The sequence below is a fragment of the Ranitomeya imitator genome, chromosome 3, assembly GCF_032444005.1.
Source record: "Ranitomeya imitator isolate aRanImi1 chromosome 3, aRanImi1.pri, whole genome shotgun sequence".
In the NCBI taxonomy this organism is placed as follows: domain Eukaryota; kingdom Metazoa; phylum Chordata; class Amphibia; order Anura; family Dendrobatidae; genus Ranitomeya; species Ranitomeya imitator.
The window spans coordinates 691,564,283-691,581,231 of NC_091284.1; the positions used below are offsets into that span (position 1 = coordinate 691,564,283).

The window sequence follows — 16,949 nt, forward strand, 5'->3', positions numbered from 1 at the left end:
TTTACCGTATGTGTTTTATCTATGAAAAGCAGGGATGGATGGAACATGTACGTGAAATACAGATGACTGAGGCCAGATGGTGTCTGTAATGAGACAACCCTATTAAATCATTCTAATGAGCTGAACTGTCCTATTAACAGCGCTACCAGTTTGTAGGTTTCTGATTTTTATCCTACCAGTAGGTTTTATCATAGATTCCGTCATGTTCTTGTGTTTAGTAAGATTACAAAAAACTGATGGACCTCACTATAAGGAGTGGGGTTTTTGTGGTCACAGTTGGTGTCACTCGTGATGTCACAATTCTGTTGTCTCATGCCAGGGACTCCTTCCCTGTCCCTAATACTAGGGGAGTTCTAGCTATCCCTGTTCCCCAGGTTACTTCTGATGGTGAAGATACTGGGACCACATACCTTGCTGAGCTCCTGAAATCAGCCCTTACCTCTCCCCTCCCCCGTGCAGGGAAGTGAGGAGGAATAATTTATGAATATACAGAAACCAGACAAACAAGGAAGGATGTACAGGGATAAATGAAAATACCAATCATACAAAATATGCACTCACAACAGAGAGGAACATCGGAGAGATTGGGAAGGTAAACAAAATGGGAGAGGATGGGGACTATGCACGCAGTGGAACAGGATAATTTTCCAAAGCACCTCTACCAAAACCGACTCCTCCACTTCTCACCAGGCAGTACAAGATTAACACTATCCAGATTGCCAGAGACCAGAATAAATAGGAGAGGGGAGTAGCTGATACTGCACATCTGAGATCCTCCATGCAGAAAGCTTCAGAGACTCCGAGCTGAACAATTTAACCACTGCACTGCTGACAGAAACCTGCAACCTTTTAATATGAGAAAGAAGTGCTTCAGACGCTGCAATCTTTTGGCTCCTCTCTCGGGGTAAACCCGCGACACATGACGGATCACTCACTGCTCTCATTTTGGCTTTTTTTGCTCCTATAATGGAACTATAATACTATCCAAATGTGAACAGAGAAGAAATAGTGTCCCATATATAGGACCATCTGTAAGGTGTAACCTAAATCCCCATGTAATACAGAGCTGATGTACAAATATGCAGGAAAGGGCCAAAACAAAAAGTTCTCTCTAGTTACTGGAAGTCTAGACCTCGGTCTGACATTTACTGACGTATTCACTAGGAAAATGTTCTCTACTGGAGGATGTAAGTCCATAAATGATGATCAGATGGCTATGTATGTGGGAGATCCATGTGCTATGACCGGATTTGTTCTTCACATCCTTAGTTGTGGTGACCACATATTTCGGTTTCTATGGCCAGGTTTAGCACTTGTGTAAGAATATAAATGAACTAAAGGAAAAACCTTCAGTAAACACATTGAGAACCCGGGCAGTCCGCTTTAGGTGTTAGGCGGTTTGGCGTGGATGTTTTCTGAATAGACATTTTTCCACTATTAATACTAATCAGGGTAGTGCGCGTCTGAAGTTGCCCGGGGTTGTTGTTTCTACAAGCACACTCGCTGCAGTTCACATTTCTTCCTGCAGGGGCTCTGCTCTGTGGCACACAGGAAAGTGTGACTACTTCTGGTTGCTTTTCTGTCCCTGGCTGGCCTGGATGTGGGGGTGGACCAAGAGGCTTCCAGTAATGTGGAAATAAGCAGAGCCATCTGTGTGGGAGAGCTGGGTTCATTACGGGAAATTAATGTGAGGAAACTGTGGATCAGACACCGTGATAATGTCACGCAGACCCCAACACACATCCAAGAATTCACTGGCTGCATTCAACAGAATCATTATATTTAGAGGTTCAGACTTTTCATCCCACCTATATGCGTAGTGCCCAGAAATACTTCCAGCAGCCATATAAAATACTACACATATACACGGTATCCTATGGAAATCTGATGCTTGGTAATATATTTCAGCTGCTCGGTTTATTCGATGAGGGATAATGTGCAGACGTTACTTTGTGGGGGAATCTTCCTATTTCTTCTCCAGTGACTATTGAATATTTGTGTGATCCAATGCCACTTCTCTACCTGATAACAGGAGCTGCTATTTTAGAAGTGGGTGATAAAAAGTACAAAAAAAATACTGTCAGAAACATCAAAGTAGGAAAAAGTCAGTTTTCAACACTTTGAGTATAAAAGGAGAAAGATGTCTTGCTTTGGTTTGGAAGACATGAAAGAACCAGCAAGGTTTTCTTACATGATGACATCTCATGTGTTAAAGATTCCTCAAAGGGTTTTCCTCAGTGATAAAGGGGTTGCTATCAATATCAAAGTCTTGGATCTCTATAAAACATATTGTAAAGTTTATAGAACTTTTCTTTGGTACAATAATGTAATCATTACCTAAAACAGAGTATCACTTTTAATATTCAGCCCTCATTTAAAAATTGGTACTATTCATAAAATTACTCTACTCTCACTTGATAGTTGAGGCGTGTAATATCTAACTATACTATATGTCAAAAGGTTGGGGAACCTACACAATACAATTAATTACAGGAACTTTTATGACCTACCATTGTAAATCCTTAGACATTAATATGGAGTTGGTCCATTTGCAGCTATAACAGATTCCGCTCTTCTGGGAAGGATTTCTACAAGAGGGAATTTTTGCTCATTCGTCCCCAAGACCATTCATGAGGTTAGACACTAATGTTGAAGGATAGGTTCTGGCTTGCAGTTTCTATTCTAGTTCATCCCAAAAGTGTTCAATGGGGTTGAGGTCAAGACTTGCTGCGTCCAGTCATATTCTTCCAAACCAACATTCGCAGTCCAAGCCTTTATGGGCCTTGCTTTGCGCACTGGAGCAGAGTAATTCCAGAACAGAGAAGTTCATTCCCCAAACTGTTACCACAAGTTAGAAGAGTAAAATTGTCCAAAATGTCTTGGTATGTTAAGAATTAAGAATTCTCCTCACTGGGGCTATTGAGACTAGGCCAACCAATGGCCAAAATTTTACAATTGTCACAATGCAGTTAGTCAGGTAACCTTCTCCTAGAATTCACCAAACTGAGTCTTGTCTATCAGACTTCCAGATAGAGAAGAGTGATCCATCACTCCACAGAACACATTTCCATTGCTTCAGAATCCAATGGTGGTGTCTTTTCTCACTTCATCTGAAGCTTGGTGATTTAAGGCTTCCATTTAGCTGTCAACTATGGAAACCCATGTCATGAAGCTCCTGGTGCACAGATTTTGGCTGATGATAATGCTAGAGGAGGTTTGAATTCTGCATTTGAGACAGCAGAGAGTTGGTGACTTTTGTGAACTCTGCACCTCATCAGTCAGTGACCCCACTCTAACTGTACATGTCCTAACAACTTTGTGACTGAGTTCTTGTGGAGCTTAAATGCGTCCATGTTTCAATAATACCACTCACAATTGATGGTGTAATATTTATTAGGCAAAAAATATCATGAACCGACTTGTCACAGTGGTGTTACAAGACCGCTTTGGTATCTGTGAGCTTTCTACAATGACCCATTCTGTCATAAATGTTAGTAAGAGCAGACTGCATGGCGAGGGGCTAGATATTATGCACTTTTGGCAATGGGACTGAAAGAAAAAAATTAAATTAGTGATCAAAGGTGTGTCCAAACTGAAATTGAACAAAAATATTCACACCAACCAGCAGCCATGGATTACCAACATGGTGACTTGGCCAGGGTCCTTCAATCCGCAAGACACCTGCCAATCATAGGTCCTGCTAGTCACCAGTAGAATAGTAAGTAGAAAGACAGACTTACTTTGTGGACAAACGTAATAGGACTAGAGTTGAGAAAAAAAACCAAGAACCTGGTCCACTGGCCGTTCTGGTAGACCATGACTGCCAGACCAGATCCCTGTGTATCTCCTCTTACCTACTGGCATTCTCAGCTCATTCTTTTGAACTATAGTCATCATTGAGGAGTGACACACATGACGTGCCAGACCTGCTAATCAGAAGAGGCGCCTGCAGGCATTGGAAGGTTTGCAGAGCTATTGTCTGGAGGCCACAGACAGTGGCCACTGGACTAAGGTACTGCTCATCTTTTTGCTCAAATGAAATCCCTATAGTTTTGTCCATATAGACTTTTTATATGTCTTTCTCCTTGCTATTCTCCAGGTGATTACGAGTTACTTAGTGATTACTTAGTATTCTGTATGATGATCTAAGTCCTCTTCTATTTGCAGGGAGAGTAGTGATGTGCAAACCCATTGATGTTCGGGTCCAGGAGGTTCGGCCGATCATCTAAAAAAAAAAAAAGTTTAATTCGAGTACCCGGACCCCATTCAGATGAATGGGGAACCTGAACAGCTATTGTTTGCCACGCTGTCATCTGCATGACAGTGATGCAAACACAGGCTCTAATCAGTGGTAAGATCATTACCGCTGGTCAGAGCTGCGGTTCAAACGCTGTAAGATGACAGCGTGAGCCAACAGCTGTGACCGGCGGTGAAAGGTTACCGCTGGTCACAGGCATTGGCTGATGAGAGAGTACTACTCTAATCAACCTACGATTGCTGTCACTGAGAACAGCGAGAGCAGGTGCCCCTGATAAGAGTATTCATCATCACAATTATTGTGCTATCAATAATTACATAAATAAAATTACATGAGGTCTCTTCTATTTTTTATACCAGCGCAGGAAAAACCGTCAGCTGTGGGCTTCAACACTCAGTAGTCGTCTTTTTCATGGTTGGTCCCTCGTAATTTTCATAAGCCCCAGTTGGAAAGCCAGTGGCTGAGGGCTGATGTTAATATTCTGAGAAGGAGCTAATAGCGATAAAGGTTCCCAAGCTATTAATATCAGCTCACAGCTGTTTGATTAGCCTTTACTGGTTATTATAGGGAAGACCCCTCCCAAAAAAATTATAATTTGGGATTTCCCCTATACTCAATAACCTGCAAAGGCTATGCGGACAGCTGCGGGCTGATATTAATAGCCTAAGAAAGGGCCATGAATATTGGCCTCCTCCCACATTGCTCTTACTAACATTTATGACAGAATGGGTCATTGTAGAAAACTCACAGATACCAACGCGGTCTCGTAACACCACTGTGACAAGTTGGTTCATCAATAAGATGCTCCAAATCTGGTGCTTCGCCTCGCTGTTCCCACTTGCCCTGGTGTGGTGGCAAGTGGGGTAATAGCTGTGGGGTTGATGTTAGTGTTGTGTTGGCAGCTATCAAGCCCAGGGGTTAGTAATGGAGATGCATCTATAAGAAACCCCCATTACTAACTCCATAGTTAAAGTTTTTAAAATGACACAGCCAGAATAAAATCCTTTAATTGAAATAAAGACACTGATTCCTTTGTTTTAATAAAAATAAAAAGGAACTGTTATACTCACCTTTACGCCTAATCCATTGAAGACCATGTCCCCTGGAAGAAATAAAAATAAACAGCCATATCCCTCACCTGTCCGATGTGAAGATAATCCATACTGTTCGATGATGTTCTGGATGATTTAGAGAGCAGTCACATCAGTGAGTGCTCTCCACGCCATCTGGCTCACACTGAGACAGGAGCACAATCGAGCCTCTGCAGTGTTCAGCACTGAGAAAGTGTACCGGAGTTCATAGCTAGCGAACCCCGATGGCCTTTCTTAGGGCACTGCTCGCTGCATGAGAAAGAATAGCTATGAACTCCGGTGAACTTTCTCATAGCTGCTCAGTGCTAGCCACTGCATGAGCGTGATTACACTCCTGTGTCAGTGTGAGCCAGCTGGCTGGGAGAGCGGTCACTGATGTGTCTGCTCTCCAATTTATCCGTAACGTCGTGGGACATAATGGACTATCTTCACTTCGGGCAGGTGAGAGAGATGGTTATTTTTTTCATGGGCATCGGTGGATTAGGCGTAAAGGTGAGTATTATGGTTGTTTTTTATTTTCAATTTTTTTTCCAGGGAACATGGTCTTCAATACATTAGGCGTAATAGTGAGTATAACTGTGCTTTTTATTTTTATTTCAATTACGTTATTCTGGCTGTGTTTTTTTTTTTACAATCGAACTATGGCGTTAGTAATGGGGGCGTCTTATAGATGCCTCTCCACTACTAGCCGGTGGGCTTGATTTCAGCTACCATAAAACAGCTATTACCAACAACTATTACCCCACTTGTCACAGCACCAGGGTAAAAGAGAAGAGCTGGGCAAAGTGCCAGAGTTGGCGCATCTATTATATGTGCCTTTTCTAGGGTGGCTGTGGGCTGCTATTTTTAGACTGTGTGGGGGCCGATATCTATAGCCCCTCACAAATCTGAGAATACCAGCCCCCAGCTGTTTGCGTTAGCTTGGTGAGTTGTCAAAAATGGAGGGACCAAACACCGTTTTTTAAAATGATGTATTTAAGTAATTTAAAAAATGGCGTGATAGCACTGTATTTTTGATAACCAGCCATGATAAAGCTGACAGCTGAGAGTTGCAGCCTGCAGCTGTCATTTTGCCTGCTCTGGTTATCAAAAATAGAAGAGACCCCACGTAATTTAAAAAAAAAAAATGTATTTATAGCACAGGCACCAACTGAGGAATACTATCACTGGTGACTGCTCTTGCTGTTATCATTGACAGCAGGCGTAGGCTGATGACAGTAGTACTCTTTCATCAACTGACACCTGTGACCGGCAGTAACCCTTTTACCTGCTGCTGGCTCACTCTGTCATCTGACAGCATGGGAACCACAGCTTTCTGTCCGGTGATAATGACCTTACCGCAGATCAGAGCCACCGATGTTTCATACGCTGTCATACAGTTGACAACGTTGGAAACACCCAATGTTCGAGATTCTGAACCCGAACAGTAAAATGGACTCCCTGGAAAAGTCCGTGTTCGGGGTCCCTGCACGAACACTAGGTGTTCGGTACAGACCCTGAACTTTATTGTTCGGTTTCTCCCATCTTGTATGTGAGAACGCTAATATTATTTCAGGTAAAATATTGGAACCTGCAAGACACTGAGTGGTTTTTCTGTTGTTGGCTGGTATTTCTCTACAGTCATTGTGCAGGCAGTAATCGTGGTCTGGAATATTGGAGAATGGTTGTGGTTTGTGTCTGCGTTCTGGTTAGGTAATTGCCTCAGTGTGGTGCCTGCGGCTCATCTTATTCTGGGCACATGTGGCTGGACATGGAATAATCAGTGTGTTTCTTTCAGGAAGTTTTACTGGACAGATGGGGACAACATCAGCATGGCTAATATGGATGGCTCAGAGCAAACAGTCCTCTTTGTTGGACAGAAGGGACCAGTCGGTGAGATTTTAAAGCTACAGTTCATCAGTCATTTACTGATCCTGAGTCAGAAGTGTATGACTATCTGGTACCCCTTTCACAGACATAATAATATAAAAAAGTGGATTTTGAGCACAATACACATATTAACACTTCTGTATATAACTATTGGATGTGCTGAATACTATATACTTAGTCATTCTCTGTCTCTGCTTTGCAGGATTATCAATTGATTACCTTGAGAAAAAGCTTTACTGGATCAGTTCTGGAGCAGGAACCATCAATAGATGTAACCTCAATGGAAAAGGACTGGAAATTTTTCTTACTATGAAAACTTATCTAGGAAAAGCAACAGCATTGGCGATAATGGGTAAAGTACTTATAAAAACCTTTCTACATTTCAATATGATTCTGTGCAGCGTAAAGCTAACCTAGAGGGTGCAAAATGTTGTTTTGTTGTCTGTGCAAAGTAATCTAATTGTACTTAATAATATACTGAAATGTTAAAATGTGCCATAATGTCCCGACTTCATTGTGCCCCTCGCCAGCCAACTCCGGCATTATAAGAGAATAGCCTCCCCATACAGGTGACAATCCAGCAGCAATGCTGCTGTCAATAATAACTACAGTATCTAGATGGTTAACAGAGTGTGGGGGCTTCCTCTTTAATCCCATTAGCACCCTGAGATCTTGATCTTGTGGTCTGATGTTTGCCATGGAAATGCATGGCCAAGTAATGGCCTTAAGGTACCGTCACACATAATGATATCGTTAACAATATCGTTGCTTTTTGTGACGTAGCAACGATATCGTTAAGGAAATCGTTCTGTGTGACAGCGACCAACGATCAGGCCCCTGCTGGGAGATCGTTGGTCGCTGAGGAAAGTCCAGAACTTTATTTCGTCACTGGACTTCCCGCTGACATCGCTGGATCGGTGTGTGTCACACCGATCCAGCGATGTCTTCACTGGTAACCAGGGTAAACATCGGGTTACTAAGCGCAGGGCCGCGCTTAGTAACCCGATGTTTACCCTGGTTACCAGCGTAAACGTTAAAAAAACAAACACTACATACTTACCTTCAGCTGTCTGTCCCCGGCGCTGTGCTTCTCTGCACTCCTCCTGCAACCTGTGTCAGTGCCGGCCAGCCGGAAAGCACAGCAGTGACGTCACCGCTCTGCTTTCCGGCTGACCTGCGCTGACAGTGCAGAGGAAAGCAGAGCGCCGGAGGACAGACAGCTGAAGGTAAGTATGTAGTGTTTGTTTTTTTAACGTTTACGCTGGTAACCATGGTAAACATCGGGTTACTAAGCGCGGCCCTGCGCTTAGTGACCCGATGTTTACTCTGGTTACCGGGGACCTCGGGATCGTTGGTCGCTGGAGAGCTCTCTGTGTGACAGCTCTCCAGCGACCAAACACTGACGCTGCAGCGATCGACATCGTTGTCGGTATCGCTGCAGCGTCGCTTAGTGTGACGGCACCCTTAGAGTCTGCCGCATATTGGGAGTTTCCAATATATAGCACTTCCAAAGTCACTTCAAAACTGAACAGGTCCCTAAAAAATAGGTTTTTTTGTAAGTTTATTTGAAAAATTTAAAATTACTGCTACATTGTTAAACCTTCTAAAATGCTAACATAATAAATCAACATTTTACAAATGGTGCTGATGTAAGACAGACATGAGGGACATATTATTTACTATTGTTTTTGTGTGGTATGACTATCTGGATTAAAGGGATAATCATTCAGTGTTTGAAAATTGCTAATTTTTTAAAAATTTTGTAAAATTTCTGATATCTTTATAAATAAACGCAAAACACTGACTTAAATTTACCGTTATCATAAAGTACAATGTGTCAAGAAAAAACTATTTGAAAGTCAATGGGATCCATTGAAGCATTCCAGAGTTATTACCACATGAAGGGACACTGGTCAGATTTCAAAAATTGGGCTCGGTCACTAAGGGGTTAAACTAGCAACATGACGGAATAGTGGCTGCTGAGCTGGGTAAAACGTATTTTCTATATTTTAATTTCTCCTCTCCTTGGCGGGGATATTAGCTTGTAAAGTGTAAGTTACAATTTCAGTTTGGCTTAACCAGAGGTTTGTCTCTGGGAGCGTGTAATTCTTTCCCTGCATGAGGTTGACCAATCCTAAGCAGGCAGCGTCATGCTCACTGATCTCTGCAGCTACTATCTACAGATACTGTAGAGCTGAGCTATGCATCATTACAAACACTTCCAGATCTCACCTCATGGCAGTCAGTGAGAGGGAGAGTTAGTCATCTTCATATAGGGGAAGCAATGCACACCCATGGAGACAAAACTCTGGTAATGCCTGATATAGAAGGGTTACTGTTTTTCCTCCTTGTTATAGAATTTGTTTTTATATTGGTGTCGTAGTCTCATATTAAATGTTTTATACTTCTTATCTCATGTGCAATGTTTTTATGATTCTGCAAAAACATGTTTTGGGTACATGGCAACAAGTGTGCATGCTTTTCTCCGAGCGCTCGGCTCTTAATTCGGCCTCACTGGCGATCCAGCATATGACTTGGAATCTGAACAGAAACAGCTGCCCAACATGCCCATTTGAAAGTTTTCCAACTCATATTTCTGCAATGTAGAGGAGAAATTAAAAAAAATAAAATATGTTTTACTCAGCCCTGCAGCGACTATTCCATGATGTGGCCTGTTTAAGATGCTCAACCTGGTGAAAGGTCCTCTTTAATTGGAATCTGTCACCACGTTTTTGACAAATAGAGAGCAGCATAATTTGGAGACAATAAACCCTATTCGAGTGATGTGTTAGTTAATGGCTGCTTGCTGTAGTTTTGATAAAATCACAGTTTTATCAGCAGGCAATAATCACTACAGAACTAGTAAACCTGCTGCCATGACGTCCTCTCTATTCTTGAGGTCTATGTGACCGCACCCCCAACACTGATTGCAGCTTTCTGCCTATGCACAGTGTACACAGAAAGCTACCAATCAGTGTTGTGGGCGGGGTTATGCAAAGCATAAACAAGGATTTTTATCAAAACTGTAGCAATAATCTAGTAAGTTACACATCACTGAAATCAAGCTGACAGATTCTCTATAAGGGGGCTTATTAGAAAAATAGGACGTTTTTTTTCCTACATATAGAAAACACAATGGAAATAGTTCTGCAATAGTTATTTATATCAGAGACGCAGCCGATTTAGCGTACACATTATTACTATGGATTTTATAGTGCATACATTGCCAGATCCGTTCTTTACTATTTCTCATTTCCTCAGGTGACAAACTGTGGTGGGCAGACCATGCCTCTGACAAAATGGGAACTTGCAATAAGAAGGATGGGTCAGACCCCAGGGTCTTGCGTCAGAACACCAATCAAGTCATGCACATGAAGGTCTATGATGAGGAGATCCAGAAAGGTAGGAAGGAGACCGTGGTAATTGTGGAAGGGGTCTTTCACCTCCTTATTTGTACTTTGGTCTCCTCTTCATGCTACTTTCATTTCAGGAACCAACAACTGCTCTGTCAATAATGGAGATTGCTCCCAATTGTGTCTTCCAACCTCCGCCACAACAAGATCCTGTATGTGCACCGCTGGCTACAGCCTGAAAGTCGGGCAGCAGACCTGTGAGGGTGAGTGCGGACAACCTACTGCTTGCATGGCTTGGCTAGATATTATTGATCTGCAGTCTATGTAACTAATTGTGGCTATTTCCAGAGGACATGAGGTTCCTTTACATCTGTGGCTCCTTTGTCTGTTGATGGTGGCCACGTAAGTGTAATATCTGACACATTGTGTGCACTGCTTTGTCGCAGGAGTTGGCTCCTTCTTGCTGTACTCTGTACATGAAGGGATCCGGGGAATTCCTTTGGACCCAACAGATAAGTCTGATGCTCTGGTTCCGGTCTCTGGTACTTCCCTGGCTGTTGGGATGGATTTCCATGCTGGTAAGATTCTCTAGTTTGCAGGGCATTTTATTTAGTAAGTGGTATATTTGTAATATTGTAATGGTTTTCATATTGTCCCACCGCTACCTGCTTTTTCCTGGTCCTTGTTGACCAGACATATTGGGTCTTGTGTGTAAAGTGGGGCGCTCTTGACTTCTTTTATTAGCTGTCAGGAGAAATGAGGGCAGGGCATCTCCAATCATTTTAGAGAGATAAGCCACTTCCACAAGTGTCTGGTGGAGACTGTTCTCCTTCTCCCCATTGGAGTAAACATGAATGTTCACCCGATACAGGCATGCATGTTTATGGGAAGTCAAGGGAGGTGTCAGGCAGCTAAACCCCCACACATTAGATTACTGTCGACCAGTCATTTTGCTAAAAGCGAGCTCCCCATTACACAGGAACACTCAACTGAATGCTCCTGTGCCCTCTGTCAAGGAGCTGCTGTCAGCGGATTATCTCCAGAGAAAAGAAATTCAGTCGGCGGGATCGTTTGCTCCCCCATCGTCATCTGTAGGGGTAGAGATGGCAGTGTCCTACGCCAGGGTGGCCAAGATGACTATTTTGCTTTTTCTTAGACAATTTCTCAACAAACCAAGGGGAGAGACCATATTTTTTATGGACACATTGGAAACCCTTAATAAATCATTTTAATTAAGTGATACATGTCTAAAGCCTTAATTCTATAAACTCTAAAATGAGGATAATTACAGGTAAAAGTATCTGTATAATTTTCTTCAGCCTCAAAAAAAAATCACTGATGCATAAAATATTTTTTTACGGACAGGGAAAAAATTCTTTATTTTTATGGCCGTCTGAGAATTTCTGGACTCTTGCCCCATGCACACTGTCAACATTTCCTGTCGGGTTCGTCTAACGTTTATTTGAGATGAATGGGGGCCTTAAGTTTTTCCTTTCTTTAACAAACCTAAAAGCAAAGTATCATTCCTCTGCATTTGTCACTTTTTACCTTTTTGTATTTTGTGTAGGTTTAAATTAAGGTTACAGCAGCATCTGATAGTATGGGAAGAACATTTATGGCAATTGTATTGGCAAAATGTACACGTGTTCTAAAATTCTTCAAGGTAACGTAATGATTTTTTTTTTAAACTTCTCTAGATAACGACACAATCTACTGGGTGGACATGGGGCTCAGCACCATCAGTAGAGCCAAGCGGGACCAGACCTGGCGAGAAGATGTGGTTACCAATGGCATTGGCAGAGTGGAGGGAATCGCCGTGGACTGGATAGCAGGTTGGACATGTGGAGCGTTTACAACCATGACGCTACTCTTGTCTGTGTTTACAACTGATGATATGGCGTCTCCTATCTGATGTCAGATGAATTAGACACTGATACATGAAGCCTATAGATAATAATGCCCTTGTGTGTAACTAGTAAAACTGTGACTCATTTCTGGAAGTTTTGATATACTTAGTACATGAATAGTAAAATAGAAACTTACTATTGGAAATCGTGGAAACTTTTCTAAAGCCTAAACCTCTTCTGAGAACCCAGCTTATAACCTGTCCTATGGAAGTGTCTAATAATTAGACATTTCCATAGGACAGGTTATAATTATTTGGGCAGTCTACTAGCATCCCTACCTACTTGGTCACAATAACGGGTACCCAAGTCCCCTGTCAACAATGAATGGTGATCACATAATTTCCATTCAAAGTCTGTAGGACTGACTGAGCACCATTGTTCATGCAGACGTCATTGTCAAGGCCAGTGAAAACGTATATGCTTGACCATAAGTTTAGGAAATGATAAGCAGGTAATAGAACGGTTGGCTCACAGGAAAAGCTAATACCAAAAAATATAACTTAATTTTTTCAATAAAAATACACAGCAAACAGACTATTAAAGTACACTTAACCAGGCCGAACAGACCAGTCGGAAATTATTGTAATGGCATCCTAAAGAACAACACACAGGCCTTATTTTCCCTTACTATTCCCTAATGTGCCCCTACCTTACTACGGAGGTTGGTACCCTATCTTGAATGCAATTTTGGCGCCCCCGCTCAACAATGGCTACCCCTAGATTCCCTAACTAGCCAGAAATAATGTCTGGTCATAGCCAACAGGACTAAGCCCACAAGGATATCAATGTCCAACAGGGTACAGTGTATAAGGGGTACATATAGTGGTTAGGAGGGGTGGAGTACGGAAGGAAGAGGGATTTATTATAAGTGCTCTGTCGTGATGATGACTAGATATTAGTAACAGACACCTGTCCATTTATGGTATATAAAGATAATGTCTCCAAAATACCATTCAATACAAGACCAAAAGGCAGATCACTGCCAAACAGAATTTTTGGATACACTTTCACTAAACAGTAAGGCAAACAGATCACTCCAGAGATTAACAGGGGCTTTAATTAGTGATGAGCGAATATACTCGTTACTCGAGATTTCCCGAGCTCGGGTGACCTCCGAGTATTTTTTAGTGCTCGGAGATTTAGTTTTCATCGCCTCAGCTGAATGATTTACCTGTTAGCCATCATAAGTACATGTGGGGGTTGCCTGGGAATCTCCACATGTAATCAAGCTGGCTAAGAGATGTAAATCATTCAGCTGTGGTGAGGAAAACTAAATCTCCGAGCAATAAAAAATACTCGGAGGTCACCCGAGTGTGCTCGGGAAATCTCGAGTAACGAGTATATTCGCTCATCACTAGCTTTAATCTATTGTAAGTTGCCCTCAGAGCTCCCTATCCAGATGTCCCTGCCTTGGTCTGGAATTTGGCACCCTAACTTGTACGCAATATGGGGCCCCTGCTCAATGGCAGCTCACCCTCACTTGCCGTAGATACTCTCTGTGATGAGGGAACAGCCGCCATCTTTGGACGGGCATACTAAAACAGATTGGCGTGACTCCATTTTGTCTCCTGGTCACAGGAGTGCTTCTGGCCCCCACCTTTTCTAATGAATAAAGTTCCTATTAGTAGGGTAATGGGCTGAGCTCAGTGAGGAAACCACGCTAGCAGGGGGCTTGGAAATGCTTGGGGGCTTAATTAAAACACGCATGCCAAGTGGCCACTGGATACACATCTATTATGGCAGCCCAGCCGAACCGTCTTTAACATGGAATTGTGAATTATGGACGCATCGTCCAACGTACAGGCTCATAAAAAATATTCTCCTTGCCCTAAAGAAATTGTGCATCTAACAGGGCGACTCCCGTGGCGGTGGGAGGTCTGACACCCGAGATATAGAGATCAGCCCCCCACAGGGACCGAATGGGTCCAGGTTTGATCCCAGTACGACCGGCAGAACAAACCACAGGCGCTGGTACTGCCCGTGTGCTGATCCGATCATCCTGAGGGGAGTTATCCCATTTATTAGATATTGGAATAAATCTGCAGGGAGGCATGGGGGGTGGAGATTGCTAAGCCCACCCAGCTGCAGGCAGGGGGGCTCAGCCAGGTTTTAAGAGCTGAAGACACTAGGAGAAGTGCCTCACTCCACAGAAGAAGATGATGATGATGACATCTTAAGGAACAGGGTATGCCAGCCAGAGGGGAGCAAGCACATGCTTTCTGGGGGCTGCCCGGCAACTAAGATTTGGACCTGCGGAATGCTGCGCGCCCCCAGCTTCCCCAAGCGACCTTCGACCTGGTAAATTGACCTCCAGCTTTATACCTTTAAGCCTTGTATTATTGTTGTTATATTGTACTCTGACTGTAACTCTTGATATATTGTGATTGTATATTTCTTGTAATTATCTAGTGCGCCCTTAAGGCAATTAAATCATAAATTAATTTTGGGCTGATCCTTTTACTCTGATTGCGAATCCTAGAATACCCAGTGTGGGTAACAGGGCAGTCTCCCCGGCGGCCATTTGTCTCTAGGTGCAGTTCCTTTACTGACCTGAGAGACAAAGGGGGCGCCGGAGAGCTGGGCCTGGGTAGTGACGTCACGGATTGGTGACGTGGTAGGAAGGGGTAATCCTTCACACTCTCCCTCTACCTGTCTACTTGATCAAAAGAGGGGAGTGAGGGAAAGGGCAAAAGAGGGTGAGAGGGACAACAAAAGCATGGTGTTTGTAAAGATAGTTCAGGTGAAAAAGTGCTAAAGTGCATATGACAATCAATGAAGAAGCTCAATATCATTCAGCTTGTCTATGATATTGCACTATGCCCTATAGAGTTAAACACCTGGTGTTGCAGTATTTAGTCTCACTGTTAATTACCACAAAACGCCCATCATTTTGCCACATATCTTTCAAGGCTATAGGGGTGATTCCCACCAATTCGAATTAAAAAGAGACACACCACCTATTGCACTGTGCCCAAAACACACACCATGTCACAAAAGAGCTGATCTGTTATTCATTAAAGATGTCACAACAGCCTCGACGTGTTTCCCTCCCACGGTAAGAGTTCATCAGGAGGCAAATGGGACAATCAGTGTCAGAAGATTGAAGAAATCAGAGAGGACAGCCTGGTTGCAGGTATAAGTATCACAGTAATAATGGGGCATTTAAATAACCCTCTCAATTGACCAGATCGCTTATAGGTAGAAATGTAGTGGAAACCATCATGGGGTTTAGCACTAAATTGGAGTCTTCATAGATGCTACTGTGCATGTCTTCATTGTTTTCAACTCATAGAGGTACTGCAGGTGGAGCGCAGCATCCGGCTATTCAAGCTTCATTCCCACATATACTTCCAGATCCTGTGCTTCCCCACTCCACGTCGTCACTATGGTCGATGCCGCCGATGGTGAATGCGCCCGTTTGCTCACTTCACCGCATGCTTCCGGTTGCGTGCGTTCCATTCTGCGCAGTTGGCCGTATGGTTTAGCGGTGCATGCCCACTATATGTGTCCGGCGGCAGACAACATCCATAAGAATCATATTGCCATGTACAGATAAATGCTGCTGATTGATACGGCCTCTTATACCCGCATAATAAAAATGGCATGAGCTGGCAACCTAAGCGGGTCGGTCTGCAGTTCTATGAGCTTTAACTATAGATTTCTCCGTAAAAGAAGAGAATACTGCAGTCTCATATCATCTGAGAGCCCCAGAATTGGTAATCAACTCCTTCCTATTAGTGACGGCCACACATCTCCCCTTCCCCTAAGAATTATATAGCGGTGTCCACCATATTATTTGTCAGATAATTGAGGTATCCCAAACGATACCTCAAAACAGCTGTAGAGGTCCAGGCTCATGATATACTCCACTCACCATCTCATAGGTGAGTGTTGGATGACTGGTCCCTGTATATAGTACGGGTAGAACTGGAGATAGTAATGTCTATCTTCATTTTTCAGGGTCTCAAAAAAAACAGCCATACATGAGTTGTTCATTCAGTCCCTTAGGGGCTACAGACTCCAACCTAAAAATCCACTGGGTTTCCTTCTGTTAGAGAAGTCTATCCCAGTCCCCCTGTCTTCCATTTGGTCTCACTGCTTCCAACGAAAGAACATCCCCGTTTCCCCGATGACAATCCCAAATATGGCGGCCACAGGGGTGTCCCTCTCATTTCTTATATCCCCCAAATGTTCGCTGATTTTCTTCCTTAGTTCCTTTCTGGTTTTACCAACATAGTTTTTAGGACAGGGGGATGTAATCATATATACCACCCCAGTTGTTTTGCAGTTAGCAAAATCTCTTATAGTAGCAGCACTACGAATGCCTTTGCAGGGGGCCACTAATTTGCAAAAGGAGCAGTGCACACATCTTTATGTCCTTTTAGTCTTCCTATCCAGCCAGGTGCCTTCCGATCTCGGTCTGACATAGTGACTATGTACTAGTCGATCTCTGAGGGAACGTCCTTTGCGA

General features: G+C 43.1%; 1 protein-coding gene across 2 annotated transcripts in view; it reads left to right on the forward strand.

The window, feature by feature from the left end:
- LRP1 (LDL receptor related protein 1) overlaps positions 1–16,949 on the forward strand; it is a 439,205-nt gene that overhangs the window by 297,849 nt on the left and 124,407 nt on the right. For both annotated transcript variants that reach the window (XM_069758543.1, XM_069758544.1), the window contains 6 exons: positions 7,127–7,221; positions 7,421–7,570; positions 10,480–10,620; positions 10,709–10,834; positions 11,018–11,149; positions 12,269–12,403. In XM_069758543.1, coding sequence (XP_069614644.1) covers positions 7,127–7,221; positions 7,421–7,570; positions 10,480–10,620; positions 10,709–10,834; positions 11,018–11,149; positions 12,269–12,403 — 779 coding nt within the window. The remainder of the gene's footprint in view (positions 1–7,126; positions 7,222–7,420; positions 7,571–10,479; positions 10,621–10,708; positions 10,835–11,017; positions 11,150–12,268; positions 12,404–16,949) is intronic.